Source organism: Spermophilus citellus (genome assembly GCF_964194105.1).
Source record: "Spermophilus citellus genome assembly, chromosome: 10".
Classification (NCBI taxonomy): Eukaryota; Metazoa; Chordata; class Mammalia; order Rodentia; family Sciuridae; genus Spermophilus; species Spermophilus citellus.
The window spans coordinates 1,640,139-1,657,672 of NC_138197.1; the positions used below are offsets into that span (position 1 = coordinate 1,640,139).

Below are 17,534 nucleotides of genomic sequence, written 5' to 3' on the forward strand. Positions count from 1 at the left end.
GGTGGAGGCTTCCTAAGGCTGACAGGGCCCCGAGCAGGGGTCTCCCAAAGCCCTTCCTCACAGGGCCAGACTGTCTTGGTGGGAAGGAGCTCAGAGGTGGCAGTGTCCAGTTCCATTTGGCCAGGTTGGACGCTAGCCCCAGAGAGCTGACCTAGTGCATCAGACACTGGTTCCAGCTGTCTGTGAGGTGGCTCACACCCATTCCCAGAGGAAGTTTCCGGGGACAGGGATGGGCTCTCAGGACAGCGCCTGTCTGGGGAGAGGGGCAGCTGCAAATGAACATGGGCTTCCTGGCCTGGAGGCACAGGATGGGGCAGCCCAACACACCCCTGGGGTGTCTAAAGATGTCCACAGCAGCTCTTCACAACTTCCTGAGGGTTTGTTTGAAAAAGTCCCCAGATTCCTAGGAAAAGACTGGTAGTTCCAAGCCACCCTCAACATCAGAACTGATCTGGCAGACATCTCATGGTGAGTGACAAGTGGCCCTGAAAGCCAGATCATAAGAGCGTCCCACAGTGAGTCAGTCACCAGATGGAGCCACATGCTCTCTGCAGCTGGCACAGGCCATACTCATAAGACTCACCGACCTGATCCTGATACTGCCAAATCTGGCTTTCCCCTCGGGACACTCAGCATCTTGCTGGAAATGCAGCCCTGGCTTGCTTAAGCAGTCAATTCTGTCTGCCTGTTTAAGGTACCAATGGTGATCTCCTGCTTTGGCAATTATGGAGGCTCCTCCCAGATGTCCCCTGGGGTCCTGTGGAGCCTTGGGACTGCAGATGCCACCCTTCAGAGAGGCTTCTGGGGGAGTGCAGCTCAACCAGGGATGGCCTGCTGTGCCTTAAGTGCTCACACTTGTTGATGTTGTCACATAGAGCTCTGAGTTTTTATTTATTTATTTATTTTGCACTGCTGGGGATACCCACTGAGCTACAGCCCCAGCCCTCAAAGAGATCTCTTTGGTTTGGAGTGCATGGCTGCCCCATGTTCCCCTGCTTTATTCCACCTGTCCTGTGCTCCTGGGGGAGGAGACAGAGACGTGGCCCTGCTCTCTTCCACCCCAGTGCAAGGTGGCCCCCAAGGCCAACGGTCAGAGGCATATTCACCAAAGTCGACAAGGTGGGCCTTCCTGATAAGAGCAGCATCCTTACAAATTTAGACTGTAACCCCAACTCTGCTTGGTCAGTAAATGGAAAACTGCCCTCTGCTGGCTGCCACAAAACCCAGGCACTACCTCCACACCACCTGGGAGCAACGCGGGTCATGATGGCGGCTTCTGCCACCTCAGAATGATAAGCTGATGTGCGTAGCAGAAGCTCCAGAAAGGCAGGAGGCAACACCCTCTTTCCATAGTCAGCTCGGCCCCAGCTTCCTCCCCATCTTCTGAATCCCCCTTCTTCCAGCTCCACTTCTGCTAACCCTCCCTCCCTCCCTCTGCTCCGGACCCTGACCTTTTCTCAACAAGCCCTTCTTTCCTAAGGTTTAGCTCAGGAAAGGAAGAACCACACTGTACAGAATTCCACTAGAACAGTTTACCCATAAACCAGAGTTACCATGTTGAAGTTCAAGCGTGGCCACGAGCCGAGTGCTACAAGGGTCAATTAAATTCTGAACTGCAGGAGATGGGCAAGCGTTTGCTTCAGAATGCAGGATTTTTTTTTGGATAATTATTGGCCTAAGTAATCAGATCTGTGCCCATGACACTAATAATTCATTTAATTATTAGTATCTTGGATTGGAAAAAAGATGAAAAGCAGCAAACAATAAAGACAAGGGGAAGATTTAAACACCTAGCCTAGGTGAGCATAATCAGAAAAACAGCCTTAAGAGAAGCAGAAAAATAGGGACTACTGCACACAAGGCTGCTTTGGAAGGCTTTCCCTTAAGAAAAAGTTGAATAAAGAAAAAAATTATAAACAAAGTAAATATGACTCAACTGGTGACTTGAAATGCAGACTTTACACTTGCCAATGCAGACTCAAAAGCAAAATAAAGGGAGTTTTGTCCTTTCTTTTGCAGATGGGTGTGCCTGAGATAAGGGGGTGAGTTGGGAAATAAGTTGGAATGGGAAATTGCCAATTTAAATAATCCCCAACATGTGACTGAACATTTTATGTTTGTTTGCTTTGTTTTTTTGGGTACCAGGGATTGAACCCAGAGGTGCTTAACCACTGAGGCACACCTCCAGTCATTTTTAAATTTTTCAGACAGGGTCTTGCTAAGTTGCAAAGGGCCTCACTAACTTTCGGAGGCTGGCCTTGAACTTTGAGCCTCCTGCCTTAGGCTCCTGAGTCGCTGTGATTACAGGCATGCACCACTGTGCCTGGCATGGCTAAATATTTTCAAGGAGTCTGAGAAAGTAAATAATGAAACAAACAAACAAAACCTCTCATGTTCCTCCAAATGAAAACATCTGGTTTCCAAAATGCTCTGTTCCTAAAGAATCCAGAGCCTGGGGATAAGAGCACCTGTGGCTGATGTGAGCACGGGGTCCTGGAATCTTGGCTTGTGGGCACTGTCAGGCTGCACAGTCCACACACAAAGCTGCCCAAGTATCCTGCATGCTCTGATGGGCTTACAATGGCTGCAAATTCCATGCCCTTTCCCTGGGCCATTTCTTAGCCTGGTGTTTGCAGCCTTTGAAGAATGAGGTACCATAGGCCCCCGTGGGATGCAAATCCCCGCGTGGCACCACTTTCCTGGACCCCTCCCAGTCGTTCCTGCAGGACTCGGGGCAGGGGAGCAAACGAGCACCACTCCTGTGTGTGGGTAGTGAGGTCCTTGTGCCTTCCCCAGGAGGCTGTGACCTGTGCCGGCACCCACGAAACAGAAGCCAGCCTGCTGACCCAGCAAGGTCCCAGGCCTGAGTCCACCGCCCACAACCACGCTTGGCAGTGCTGCAGAGCACTGAGCCCCTCCAGGACGGTTTGGAGTTGGCTGAAAAGCAAGAGGGAAGTGAAAAGTGCTTCAACCTCAAAGTAAGAAGGCCTGTTGGCCTTACAGACAACAGCCTACCTAGATCTAGCCTTTACTGGGATCACTACTCATCCTGTCAATCAGCCTTCCCAAGCTATTGTAGTGTAGCCAATTTGAAAACTGATATAAAGTATGTTCCATAAGCCTGTTAATAATATTTGTCATGGTTTGGATATGACATGTTCCCCAAAAGCTCCTGTTCATTCAGAAATGTTCAGAGGTGAAATGATTGGATTGTAAGAGCTGTAACCTAATCAGTCCATCCCAAGGTGAATGGAATGACTGCATGGTAGCTGTAGGCAGGTGGGGTATGGCTCGAGGAGGAAGGGTGTGTGTGGGGGTGCCCTGGAAGTATGCATCTGACCTGTGGCCCCTACCCTGTCTCTCCTGCTTCCTGACACTACTACGAGCTGAGCCCCTTTTCTCTGCCCTACCCTTCCCCTATGATGTGCTGCCTCACCTTGGGTCCAAAGCAAAGGAGTCAGCTGATTATGGACTGAGACCTCTGCAAACATGAACCCCAAGTAAACTTTTCCTCCTCCAAGTTGTACTTGTTGGGTATTTTGGTCACAGGAACACAAAAATTGACTACAACAGAAATTAATACTGGAAATGGGGCCATTGTTGTGACTAACCTGACACATGATTTTTGAAGACTTTGGACTGGTTGGCAGGGGGAATTTTGAAAAGGTTAGAGATGCAAGTTGAAAAGCCTTAGAATGTTGTAAGTGGAGCTTAATGGGTGATTCTGATGGGAGCTCAGTTAACAGGATTGGCCTTAGGAATGCAGACAGTGAGCATGAAGTTTCAGAGGAAAATGAGGACTCTGAAAATGATATGGTTTGGATATGAACTGTCCCCCAAAAGTTCCAGTTAATGCAGGAATGTTCACAGGTAAAATTATTGGATTGTGAGAGCCGTAACCTAATCAGTCAGTCCTAGTTTGAATGGCCTGGGTGGTAACTATATGCAGGTGGGACAAGGCTGGAGAAGGTGAGTCACTGGGGGAGTGCCCTGAAAGGGTGCATCTGCACTTCAGCCCCTCCCCCATTGCTTTCTGACCCTACCACAAGGCAAGCAGCTTTCTTCTGTGGGCCCTTCCCCCAAGATGTGCTGCCTTACCTTGGCCCAGGCTGGCTAAGACCTAAGACCTCTGAGATTGTCAATCCCAAATAAACCTTTCCTCCTCTAGGTTGTTATTGTTGGGTTTTTTGGTCACAGCAATGCAAAAGCTCACTAAAACAAAACTCTCTGTAGACAATACTTAAAAAGAAGGAAAAGCCCTTAGACTGGGGGAGGTGAATTCAGCAATCCCTGACCAGCATCTGAGGGTTTATCACAGCACCACCTCCAGCTCAGTCACATCTCTTATAGGGTACTTTGGCACACTGATGCCACCCCAGAACCAAGGCTGTCTGTCTTTTGGGGCCATAAGACTATTCCAATGTCTGACCCCTTTACTCTGATACCCTGTATAAACTATGCTTTTTTAACAAGAAATCTGAAGGTATAAACTCTTTACTAGTGCTGTGAAGAACTATGAGAGAGGGCTGGGGATGTGGCTCAAGCGGTAGAGCACTCGCCTGGCATGCGTGCAGCCCGGGTTCGATCCTCAGCACCACATACAGACAAAGATGTTGTGTCTGCCGAAAAATAAAAAATAAATATAAAAAAAAAAAAAACTATGAGAGAAACGAACTACTGAAGATATTGGGCAACCCAAAGTGGTTATCACAAACTTGATGGAGACTGGGATGTGGCTCAGTGGTAGAGCACTTGCCCAGCACGTGTGAAGACCTGGGTTCCATCCCATCACTGAAAAAAGAAAAAAAAATGACCCTCCCTTTGACATAGTAAATAATCCAGCCAGGCAGTCGTGGAGAGCAGCACAGCCCTGGATTTCCTGTGGCCGACTGGGGGCCGTCCGCCTTATGGCTAGCATCTACTTCCTTTTGAACCTAGACTTGCAGCAGCGTGAGGCAGGACAATCCCCACAGAGGCCAAAGTGACGGCCACCTGAACACCCAAGGCAGGCTCAGGGCATTGTGGCACTTGTTTCTTGGTGAGGCCTGGGAAACCTGAGATCCTGGTTCTCGAAAGCCTTCTGGTATCTTCCACCTAATGCCTTCATTTACACTAGTTTGTCTTGTCACCTGGTGCTGACTCTCCAGGACATTAATGCAACATGGGACAACAGTGGGATAAAGTCATGCTGACTGACATGACCTGACAAAGAGACTTCTATAGGGGCTGGGGATGTGGCTCAAGCGGTAGCGTGCTCGCCTGGCATGCGTGCGGCCCGGGTTCGATCCTCAGCACCACATACAAACAAAGATGTTGTGTCTGCCGAGAACTAAAAAATAAATATTAAAAAAATTCTCTCTCTCTCTCTCTCTCTTACTCACTCTCTCTTAAAAAAAAAAGAGACTTCTATGGGACACTTCATGGAGACCTGGACACACCCTGGTGGTCCCTCCTAGTGCTCTGACTGGGGGAGGGAGGACAAAAAGACAAAAAGGGGGATGGAGAGAAATAAGACCAAAGAACACCTCCTCACAGCCTCGGGGGGGGGGGACGGTCAGTCTACAGCGATGAGGACAAGTAAATCCTAGAACTAGCACAACTCCAATGCGTCAATGACTCCTCGTAAATACTAAGACTCGCAAGGCCCCAGCAGGTCTGTGACTGAGTGGCAGGACAAGCCTCTGAGGCCAATCAATCTATGACAGTCTTGGCTTTGCAGTCAGTCACCTGGGAAGACTCACACTAGTCAGCAGCTTCCAAGGCGGCTGTTGACCCCCTCTTCCCTTTGTAACAGCACAAACCATGCTCCTCAGACTGACATCACCTCTCCCTGCCCTGCAGCCAATGTTCCCTGCCCCCACCAAACAGTTCTTTCTCCAAACTCTACACAAAACCAGCAGTTTGCTCAACTCAGTGAGACACTGTCTGAACAGGGTAAGTGATAAATCCAGCCTTTTGATTTCTGATATCTAGTGATGGTCTCTAGTCTTTAATTTGCTCATTCACTCATTCAACAAATGTTTGCTTGGTGTCTGAGGATGCCAGGCTCTGTTCCAGCTCCTGGGATACAGCAGTGACTAGCACAAGAGAAAAAAAAACCATTCAACTGTGCAGAACTTCTGCTCTAGTGAGGACAGACAGGCGGACACAAGCCCACACTAGCCTATACAATATAATCATTGGCTGGTGGTTCCAAGAGTAATGGGACAACAGGAGAGCAGAAGGCCAGGGGACCAGAGTGGGTCAGAGGCGGCTGGGCTGTTTGCTGTGGAGGGTGGTTAGGTTGCCCTGCTGAGCAGACACCACAGCAAGGGCCAGTGAGGGGCTGGGGGAGCCCTCCAGGCCAACAGGAGACCAGCACAGGTTTCCTTCCAAGGTGGGGTGAGAGCAGCATGGGGGTTGGCTGCCACTGGGTGAGGCTGGCATGGAGCAAATGAGCGGGAGGTGACTTGACAAACTGTGGTTTTGAGTGAAGGGAAGAAGGGGTTGCTGGAGGCATCTGAACATAGAGGGACCTCCTGCTTTGGAGTCATGAGGCTTGCTCTGTCTGGGGACATCAGAGTGTGGCGGGGCAGAGGGGCAGAGAGCAAAGCCCAGGGGGGCAGGCCACAGTGCATACAGGCCCTGGCTGGCAGGCAGTGAGAAGGTATTTGTGGAACAAATTAGTTGGGGTCATCTAGAGCTCAGCCTAGAGGCACCCTGGTGCCGGGGCAGCCATGCGGAACACAGGAGCTGCAGTGGAGCTGGGAGCGGGGCAGGAGGAGGCTGGCAAACAGGCAGGCGCCCTCTCCCTGGTCCAGGCTCCAATGCTGCCGCACTTGTGTGACCCATGCCTGCGCCCTCAGCTTCCCAGCAGGATGGTAGGCCAACACTCCCTCTGCCCAAGTTTCCAGCACCTAGGCACCCCCCGGCCCCTGGCTGTCGCTGATCTCTTGCTTGGCCCTTCCCCTGTACCTGGCTTTCACCTCTTGGTAAGCCTCACTCCCATCAGCCACGCTGACCTGGCACAGGACCACTGCCGAGCCCAGGGCCCAAAGGAAGAGCCCTCTCCCTTCCTCCCGACCCCTCCCCACCCTCCCCCAGCCCTGCCACCACTCACCCACACAGTCCTTCCTGTTCCAGTGGAGCCGACTCCCAGGGGGGCAGACACACTCATAGCTGCCCTTGGTGTTGACACAGCCCTGGTCACAGCTGCCGTTGTTCATGCTGCACTCGTCCACATCTGGAAGAACAGATGGGAGTAAGGGCAGGAGGGGAGCCTGGATCAGCCAGCTTAGGCCGCATCCTTGGGGCTGGGGGGTCAAGTGGGTCAAGGAGTCAGGGCAAGAGGGCTGAGAAGCTACTGACCACACCCCTGCCTGACACCATCTTTTGACACAGACGCGTAGCTGAACATCACACTCACACACACACACACACACACACACATATGGATCCCTCCTGGACATCCAAATGCACCCCTTCTCCAGGGACCTGGCTGAGGAGGTGGCACACAATTAAAGGTTAAATCCAGCCTGGTGGGGCCGGGAGCCAGCACTGGCCCAGTGATCATGAGGCCTGATCCCACCAGGGGACTGTACAAGCCCCTTCCCGGCCTCAGTTTCCCACTTGCACAGTAGGCACCTGGGCAAAAGTAGCACTGCCAAGGCCCTTCCTCCTCTGACCAAATCTCCCACTGGTGCTGGGCAGCAGGGGTAGATCTGCTGTGTTACACTCGCTGCACACCAGCGAGCGGAAGCCCCAGGAAGCCCTCGGTTCACCTCTGGCCCCTAAATATATCTAGAACCTTCTCTGCAGCCCTGTGCCCTGCCTTACTCCTCAAGCTCCCAGCCTGGGGCCTCTCCCCAAGGCACTCTGGAGTCCACGCTCCTTTCCACATGGTAGCCAGAGCGTCTGGTTACGTAACCTGGTCCTGTTATTGCCCTGCGTAAGCCCTCTGAAGGTGTCTCATCACAGGGGGAACAGGACCTCAAGTCCCCTCTGGGCTCACAGAGCCCTATGCTGTCCAGGCCAGCACCTCCCTGCCTGCTCCCCACCTCGCACCCTCAGCCCCAGGGCCCCAGCCGCATTGCTGCCTCTGCCCCTCAGCCTTGGGACTTCAGAAAACACTGATCCCTCTGGGGATCAGTGACACCTCTTCTCAGCCCACACATTTCTCCTTTGGGGTCCCCATGGTCTTGACACTGCTCTTCTCTGTCATTGCCTCTCTCCCACTAGAACACACTGTGGGAGTTTCTGTGTGGTCCACCCCCTGCTGGACTGGGGTTCTCCAGTAGGTGCAGTTTCTAGGCTTTTGCCTTTAAGCTGGCACCAGTGTGGCACCCAGCAGGTACCCACTGGCCTTCCTGCCTCTCTGTTCCTCTGGCTTCCCCTGATCTGCCCGTGGTTAAGCCCTTTCCCAGCAGTGTCAAGGTCATGGTGTGGGGTACAGTGCAGGTAGCTGTGCAGTCAGGTGCATGCCTCAAAGGGCAGGTGGCCCTGGCAGGTGGGCTGCAGACCTCCACAGTGGGTCGTCCCATAGAGTGTGTAGCCGTGGTGGCACAGGCACTGGAAGCTGCCCGGGGAGTTGATGCAGATGTGGTCGCAGGTCCGCTCGAAGGAGCACTCGTCGATGTCTGTGTGGCCACAAGGAGACAATATGGGAGAGTGTTTCAGCACATGGTGGGTGGGCATGGCCCGTCACAAATAGCCACATGACACGCATCTGTGCGAGGACAGTCCCTGGGTGCTGAGGCTCAGTGCAGAGCCAGCCCTCAGCAAATATCAGACTCTCATTGCTGCTTGACATTCCACTGAGCCGCCATTAACCCTGCTTATGGGTTAGAAGCCATCTTGCGTCTTTCCCAGACATGAGCAGCAGGGCTATTTGAATAGAAGAGATTCTGACTCTGCCATTTTAACATCTCAGTTTCAACTGTGATTAGGAGAAGTGTTTAATCTCACCTGCAGGAAGGAAAATGATTGGGCCTTGCCTAAGATCCCCAAGGAAGAAGCTGAATGGGACATGAACCCAGGCCTCTTGGTTGCTGACCAAAGTGACCCAAGAAGTTTCTTGAGAAAATAAGGAAAATAGCACAAATAAGTAGGGGAATGCGCTACCCACAAGACTAAAAAAAAGACTCTGATCATATGTAACATTTGATCATGAGCTTCCTGGTGGCTGAGGAAAAGGGAGCATCACCAACGGCTTGCTACTGGAAGGGATGAAATGAGCCAGATGCTCCCAGGAGGTGAGTCTACCCTAGACATAAATTCTGAGGAAAATGGCTCCTATGGGGCAGCTGATGGGCCTTGGCGGGCACAGCAATATCAGCCTGAGCCTCTGGGAGCACAGTGATTGAGTTTGTTCTCTGAGTCCCTCTGCTCACGTGATGTATGCACATCATATTCATGATGTGTGCACATTCATGAGAGCACTAACGCAAGGAGGAACTGAGCTGTGGACCCTCAAAGGGGGATGCGATCCCTCCCAGGGAATCTGGGAAGAGCTCCTGGTATTTGTGGCCCCTGACCTTGAAGGATGGGGCCAACTTGGAATGGAGGAAGGGTGCTCCAGGCAGAGGCTGAGGTGGCAGTACAGGGTGCCTGCTGGTTGTGTAAGGTCAAGGGAGGACTGGGGAGATGCCCGGGGTTCCTGTCCTGAGAGCCCTGACCACCACAGGGGACTGGACCCCTCTCTGCTGTAACTGGGGGGTCCAGGGCCCCAGACCTCAGGTGACCTGGAAGAGGGTGGAGACACAGGCAGAGTGGGGAGCAAGTGAGCACAGGAACTTAGCCCAGAGCCCAGAAGAAGATGTGCCATCTCCCCTCCTCTCTCAGGGGCAGCTGGGCATGCAAGGCCAAGGGCCCCCAGCCCTCTACTGAACTTGGCAAAGCTGACCCAGAAACAAAGAAAGCACAGAGGAGGACCAATGGGGCCTGGATGAAAGCCATGCTCCTGACTGGCCCTCATGCCCTGAGAGGAAGATGTGCCCCTGGTGCCCATTCAGGGACAGTGAGGCAGAGCCTAGGAGAAGAAGTGACTGCACCGGCCACATGGGGAGCTTGAGGTCAGGCTGGCCCTCAAGCTGCACCCATAAGGCAGAAGCTGCAGACCCCAAAACCAAACCTGGCGACAGAGTCCTCACGTGCACTACAAGGCCAAAACAACCAGTGCACAACCCAAGAGCAGGCCTCCCTCTGCGCTTTCTCCCAAAGCTGGTCCCACAGGACACCCCACCAAGCTCCTGTGGTCCAACAGTGCCATCTCCTGGGTAGGTGATAATGCCACTCCTCCTAGCACTTTACCAAAGGCCCCTCCCCAGGAAGCCTTCCCTGAACCACCCCTGTCCACTGCCCACCCTCTGGGCTCCCACTTCATCCTGGATGGCGGCTGGACTTGTCATAAACTGGGGTCCTGGGCTTCTGCCCAGCCCTCTCCTGCCGTCCATCATTCTCCCTAGCAGGTGACTGTGGGAGAGTGCCTGTGCAATGTCTTCCAGCAGGTGGCAGCACCCACCTCTAAAGTCAAAGCCGTCCCCATACTAAGGGAGGGCAGGGGAGGGCAGCTGGATCTTTCCCCAGCCCTCAGTTTCTCATCTACAAAGGGGACTGGTTGGTCTGGATGCCCCAAGAAACAAAGAACAGGAAGTCAGGGTGGACAGAAGCACATGCCAAGGGCTGGAGACCTACGCCCATTCTCTCAGGTCCAGCTGGCAGAGTGGACATCCACGCCCTCCCCTTCTTGCCTAGGAGCCTGCATGAGCCCAGGAGGGAAGGGACATTGATCTGCTGGGACCCGATGGGGAGGGGTTGCCCAGGCTTGGCATGGGCTCACCTTGGCATGCCCGCTCGTCCGTCAGCAGCTTGTAGCCCTTGCGGCAGCCACACTCAAAGCTGCCCACAGTGTCACGGCAAAAGCGGTCACAGCCTCCATGGTTGACCAGGCACTCATTGATATCTGCAGGGATGAGGGGGAGGAACAAGGCGAGGGGAATGGGCTCTTGCTCTTAAGGGAGGGGCAGCACCCTCCTTCCCTAGCTGCCTGGCTGGCCTGAGGCCCCTGCCCAGAGGGCTTGCATTCCAGCTGACCACAGGATGGGGCCTGGCCCACAAGTGTGGGACAGGGCGTGGAGTACACTGTGAGGGCCCAGCCTTTGAGGCTTCACCCCTTACGACCTGGTGAGCCTGGCATCATGCCCTGTGCAGAGGAGCTGATATCTGCTGTGCCAGGTGAGACAGGGCGGCCATGTCCACTTGTCCTTCAACCCACAATTCCAGGGAGGTGGCTGGAGGGCAGTGAGGCTGGAACAGGGGCTACCTCAGGTGACCAGAGCAGGCTCCTGGATTCCTGGTGGGAGACAGGTAAGAAGCGCCCCGACACCTGCCCTCGTGCAAGATGTTGTGGGAGGCCAACCTTAAGGGTGACTGAGTTACACTTCTGTGACTGAGTGCCGAGGTGCTCAGTCACAGAAATGGGTGTGTCTTGCTACAGCCCCATGGGTGAAGCTATGCTCACCTGTTCCTCTGTAATCTAACCCCTTGCCCTGTTTAGGATAGAATCTTCCATGGAAGTGCCTTGTGTGTGTCCCCTCTTCTTACTGTGCCCTGGGGTGTGGCCTACCCAGGTGTCAGTCAACCTGCTGACAGTGGACATCATGAAGACAGACTCAGCCCCCTGAAACTGACCCCTGGCCTCATTTGAATAGCTTCTCCTCAATAAAAGGGGTCAGTGCGTGCTCTCGCTCTCTCTCTTTCTGCAGACCCTTAAGGTCAGAGGAGCCGTCACAGCAACCCCAAAGTGTCTCTTGTGTGGTTATTTCGTGCAGCCCAGTTAGCCCAGTTTAACTAGAGTGACCCCTGAGCCTTTTAGTCGCGAGAACAGAAACCCGGCAAGATGTAGTGAGGGGGACCTGGAGTCCTGCTGCCAAGCGCTGGAGCCCAGTCAGCTGTGAGGACACTTTAAAAAGTAGGTTTTATGGCCTGTTTGAGTAAGGAGGCTGAGGCTCAGAGGGTCAAGTATTGGTGCGAGAGCCTTTTGGTAAAGGGGGCGCAGGGTGTGAGCTGCGCCTGACGGACCCCCACTCCCCGCCTGCTTGTTTCTCTGTCAATAGTTAATGAGTGGCAGCCAACACTGCTAAGTAGGTGGCCTCAGTTCATGCACCTCAATGACAGAGTTCTCTCTCACAGTGTGGGCTGCTGCTGACACCTCACGGATGCCTGTCCCTCCCACTCCAAGACAGTCTGACTCCTTTGAGCCCCTTGTCCCCACCCCTCAAGCTGCTCATCTCGGCTCCAGCTCAGCCTGGCATTCTATGCCAATCAGAGGCCCCTGTCCCTGTCCCTGAGGGTCCTTTTCTCCAGGAGCTATGTTCTGGCTACTTCAAAGTTCCTCCAGGGCCCCCATGGTCTCCAGCCCCCATGCCGACCTCCCTGTCCAGGTGTCCCACTCCCTCCTGGTGTGGAGGAGTAAAAGGGAAGCGCCGAGACCTCCCAGCCAGGAAATGGATGACCTCCCCTATGGTCGTCAGACACGCCCTGGCACAACTGCCAGGCAGGGGCCCAGCACCTGTGGAGCCCACCCTGAGCGAGGGTGCTGGGCTGGTGCCGGATGCCCTGTCCTGTGTACTGGGCACCCAGTGACAGGGTGAGCCTGCCTCCTTTGATAGATGGGGGACAGGAGCCTCGCTCCTCCCAAAGCAGCTCCCACCCGAGCCGAGCCTCAGCAACCACCTTCCTGCTTCTTCCTTCAACCAGACAGGCGACGGGCACCTGCCCACGTCCCCAGGCATCATTCCCATGGAGTGGTCCCAGCAGCTCTGGACATGGCTCCTGCATATCAGAGGACAGCCCTCTTTAGCCCTCCCTGGGGTCACCCTGGGAGCCTGGGGAGGTGCCTGAACCAAGCTCTTCCTGCGGCATCTCCCTCCAGCCCCACGACAAGTGGGAGGAGCAGAGCCCTGTTTTCATAGAATGTGGTCACAGGGCTACAGGTGAGAGCTGACCTCCACCAGCACCGTCTGTCTCAAGGATGGCTTTCTCCAGCACACCATGCCGGCCCTGTGGCCACCAGAGAGACATGAAATGAGCTGTGGCCTGAGCTGAGGTGTCTCCACCCCAGGTTCCAGGAAAACTGGGAGTTTCTAGCATAAAGCCTCAGGCAGGAAAGCAGAGTCCTGTCTTTGCCTTGCCAGCTGTGTGACCTTGGGCAGGGAAAGACACCTCTCTGAGCCTCAGGTTCCCCATCTACAGACTAAGATGTCCACCAGCACCTCCCCTAGCGCCATTAGTGGAATTAAGTAAGCCAACTCCGCTAAGTAGACAGGGGCTGTCCTGTGGTCATTATCAGGACCCCTGCCTCCTCAAGAACGCCTCAGGCCTCCTGAGACTTCTGACCCCTTCTGCTTCCCCATCCAAATCTGTCCAGCCAGGGTGTGTCACAGCCACCAGCCAGGCAGAGGGAGGCATGTGTGCTTGGGCCCAGGCTGGAGTAGCTGGCTGCCTGGAGGGATGTGGGGGTGCCCCTCCTCTCTACCAGGATCTAGTAAGGGGGTGCTGGGCTCCCAGGTCCCTTGACCTCTGATGAACCAACACTGGGGAGGCACTTCAGGTCCTTTGTCCCCTTCCCATCCTCCACTGTGTCCACACACCCTCCACCTTCCACAGCAAATCTGGCCATGCCCCTACCTGCTGACAAGTCTATGGGGGCCCCTGGGTCTCCTGGGTAAAGGCCAGCCCTTGGCGGTGGTCACAGCCTTCGTTCTGCAGCCTGGCCTGCCCGCCGCAGCTCCTCTCTTGGGCAGGCTTGGCCTCTGCTGCGCAGCCCAGGCTCCGGCCACCCGCTGCACCACTGCAGCTGGCTCTCACCTGCTGGCCCTCTGCAGGGCCTCTCCACCTTCCTCTGGCCAGCCTTCCTGTCCTTCCCTCCAGAGTCCATCTCACCCTAGTCACAGGGCTTGCCCGGGGGCAGGAGACAGCCTTGGGACTAGACCACAGAGGTGGGTACCTATTCCTGTCTGGCACCCCGGGCCCAGAGTGAGCGACTGAATGAACAGATGAGCCAGGAGGTGAGACAGGGTGATCTAGAAACAGAAAAGGGCCTGAGGGTCCGGGAAGGGTGGGACCTTGGCCCATCAAGTAGCCACTTGACTGTACCACCCAACGGTGGAGCACAGGTGTGTGGGTATGGGGGTGCCTGCCAGGTGAGGACTGTGCCACCGGAATGCACAGGATGGCTATTTCTGTTCCCTTCTGCCATCCTGGCACACTGTGGGGCCCATGAACAAGGGCTTTTGGGAGGGGCAGAGGGAGAGTTAGGATGTGGGCTGGCCAGGTGGAGGGCAGGTGAGGGCACCTCTGCTCCCACAAAGATAAAAGTCCCAGCAGGTGGCCTGTCTGGCCCAGGGCACAGGGAAGCAGCAGTGGGTGGGGATTCTCCTAGATTTTTCTTGAAGGTGTGTGGAGGAGGGGTCTCCCTGAGGGAAAGCGGCTGCAGCTCAGAACTCTACCCTCTGGGGAGAGTCCAGCATCAGGAGGTCGCCCCCCCAACAGCACAGGGGGACCCAGCTCCAAACTGAGACTGAACCCAGCCCAGGCCACCCCCTTGAAATAAAGCCTGGGCTTGGGGGCAAGTCCTCTTGATCTTCTAAAACCTGCATCCCACTTTCCCACCCCTGCCGCCTACCCTGGGGATCCCCACCAGCCCTGGTGAACCCCGCCTGCCTGGGCTCTCAGCTCTGGATTTTCCGCGCCCTCTGTTATCTCCCCTCCAGTGATCTATCTTGCTTGACAATGACTTTTTTGCTTCCAGAAAACACTGAAACTTTGAAATCACTCCTTTGATATTCTTCCCTGGACCTGAGCCAAGATCAGGGTGTGCACCCTGAATTGAGGAGTGAAACTCAAAACCCCAGAGGCCAAGGTCTTGGGTTCACTGGGAATCCCCTGCTGGGCTTGCCCCAGCCAAGTCCCCAGCCCTGCCTGCATCTCTCCAGCAAGAGCCTGAAAACCCAAGGTCACCAACCCTGGGGTCTGGAGGGGGCATCTGGTTTCTCAGGCTTCCCTCCTTGAGTTGAGCTGTTCTCTGTTCTCGCTCTACAGGTCTGTGCCAGCCCGTGCCCCTCCATTCCTAGTATCAGTGGGGAAGTCTCAACCCAGTTTCCCATCTCTGCCACCATCCGGCCCAAGCAAAAATGTTGTCCTGAGCCAGGGGATGGCAGCAGTTTCCTCCCTGCTTTTCCAGATGCTGCCCAGAGATTGCTGGCCAGGTGGTGGCAGGGACCATTTCAAAATAAAAACCCACCCAGTACTGACTGGGGTCTGCCCAGGACTCACAGCTGGAAATGTCACCAGCCCCCTTGGGCTACCCCAGAGAGGGGTGGGGAGCAGCAGCAGGAGTCCCTCTCCCGGCTGCTCCCTCTGGGGCCACAGGACTCCCAGGCCCTTTCTGGTCCCCAGTGGTGAGCTGGCTCCAGCTCTCCTTCCAGCAGCCTTGCTCTCAGGACTTCAGCCCTGCAGGGCCCCCTTTCCCAGTTCAGCCTCCACCTCCCGGCGAGGCAGTGAGGACTGGTTCTACCTCTCCAGGCCTTGGATCTCTGGACAGGTGACATTACTGGGCCTTGAGGACGCCGAGATCTGCGCGGACCTCTGGCTCCCTTGCCACTCACTCCTGGCATTGAGTCCACATGGCGAGGACTCAGATGTCTGTCACCTGTCTGCCCACAACCCTGCCAGGAACACATCAGGGCTACTGACAGGCCAAGCGGCGGCTACAGAGGGCTTCACTTCACATCAACAGCTGGCAGATCTGCCTCTGCTGTCATAATTAGCAGCTCTTCCTAGCAAGGGGGCAAGGAAGGAAGAAGCTACTTTGTCAGACTTAAAAATAGCCCACCTCAGTCAGTTTTAAATTGTCTTAAACATTCGCTGGCCACACTCTCCAGATCCTGCTCCCTTCGAGGCCCTCTTTGGTCAGGGCTGGGGTAGGTGCCTGAGAGCGGCCCGGCTGCTGCCCCCTTCTGTGTGCGGCTTTGCCAGTCAGGCCTGGGCTTTTGTAATGGCCCCCCTGGCCTTTGCCTGGCCTGGCCCTGTTGTGGGAGTCTGGTCCCCACACAGGCTGGTCCTGGAGCCCAGCCTCTCTCCGTGGAATCCGCATCTCCCCTTCCCTTACTGCGCCCCCTGGCCCTTTCCTCCATCTTCAGCTACCTGTTCCTTTTCTATGACAAAGTTCCTCTGCATCCTTCTTCCTTCAGTGAAGCACAGAACTCACACAAATCCCCTTACAAATTTCCTACAGTGACACATAATGACATACACACTTCCCAAACAGCCCAGAGCTGGGCTGTCCCCATCTGTTCTGAGAACCACCCCCACTACAGTTCAGCATCTGGGCCAGCACCTCTGCCCCCAGGGAGTTCCAGAGTAAAGGCACTTTTGATCCAGGAATCTATGGAAGTGCCATACACCTGTGTCCTCTGGCCCCTGCTGGGACCCTCCCTTCTCCTGACCTTCCCAAACAGCAAGGTGAGTGACTGCCGAGTGCCCCTATTCTGTGGCCACATGGGGCTCAGAGGCCAGGTGGGGACACACCAGCATACTCCCTGTGGTGACCTTTGCATGTCTTCCCGTCTGGCTGCAGTGTGAATCCAACCGGGCAGCTGCACCGCACGCCAGTGGCTGTGTCCTTGCACGTCCGGTCACAGCCTCCGTTATTGACTGCACATGTCTCTGGGGAGGGAAAGACACAGAGATGCTCAGTCTCCTTGGGCAAAAGCTACCAGTTTTCCCCAGCCATGGGGAGATCTCCTGTGAGATAGGAGAGCTGGGTTCAAGTTCTGGCTGATACTCCTGCTAAGGGACTCTAAGGAACCTGTGCTGCCTCTCTGAGCCTCAGGCTCCCCATCTGTAAAATGGGAGAATGGGATCCATTCCCATGGGGTCGCTGTGAGGCTCGTCAAACCTGACAGAGAGCAGTACTGGGTAGAGGTTACTGCTGACAGCTGAAGACCACGATCTGGGGTCTGAGATTGGCCTGGCTGGTACTTAACTGCCCATGGCCAGGTTCCTGAACCTTTGTCCCACCTGCTCTTAGACTCCAAGTCCAGCAGGTGGTGGCTGGAGGCAGCCAAATTCACCCCAGTGGGGAATGGCTGCAGCCCTGGCTGTGGGGCCCGGGCCTAGTGAGGCTTGACCCACCACTGTTCTCATCAGAGTGCACCAAAGGTGTCTGGATTTTTTCCACTTGAAGTCTGTCTAGTGCTTTTTTTCACGTCTGAAAAGTTCAGAGTCTGGAGTGGCTGAGGTACAATGGGGATACCAGAGCTTGCAGTGAGTGGTCCTCACTGGCTGTAGAAAGGCCATAGTGCACCCACAGGGGGCTGTTCTCCCAGACCTCAGTCCTTGCCACCTGGTTTCATATCTTGTGGTACAGGGCCTGGAGGGCACAGCCTGAGCTTGCTTCACCTGGGGGCCTGCCTCAGCTTGCTTCACCTGGGGGCCTGCCTTCCTTGGTTCTGCAAGCGGCTGTGTGTTCCTCTGGGAGAAGTTTGAGAATGAAT

The 17,534-nt window shown here is 55.0% G+C and overlaps 1 protein-coding gene across 1 annotated transcript in view; it reads right to left on the reverse strand.

The window, feature by feature from the left end:
* The window catches only part of LOC308659057 (signal peptide, CUB and EGF-like domain-containing protein 1), a gene marked incomplete at both ends in the record, with an annotated part of 56,703 nt that overhangs the window by 15,444 nt on the left and 23,725 nt on the right, over positions 1-17,534 (reverse strand). The window contains 4 exons of the mRNA XM_081312053.1: positions 7,100-7,222; positions 8,499-8,615; positions 10,817-10,939; positions 16,588-16,704. Of these exons, the coding sequence (XP_081168179.1) occupies positions 7,100-7,222; positions 8,499-8,615; positions 10,817-10,939; positions 16,588-16,704 (480 nt within the window). The remainder of the gene's footprint in view (positions 1-7,099; positions 7,223-8,498; positions 8,616-10,816; positions 10,940-16,587; positions 16,705-17,534) is intronic.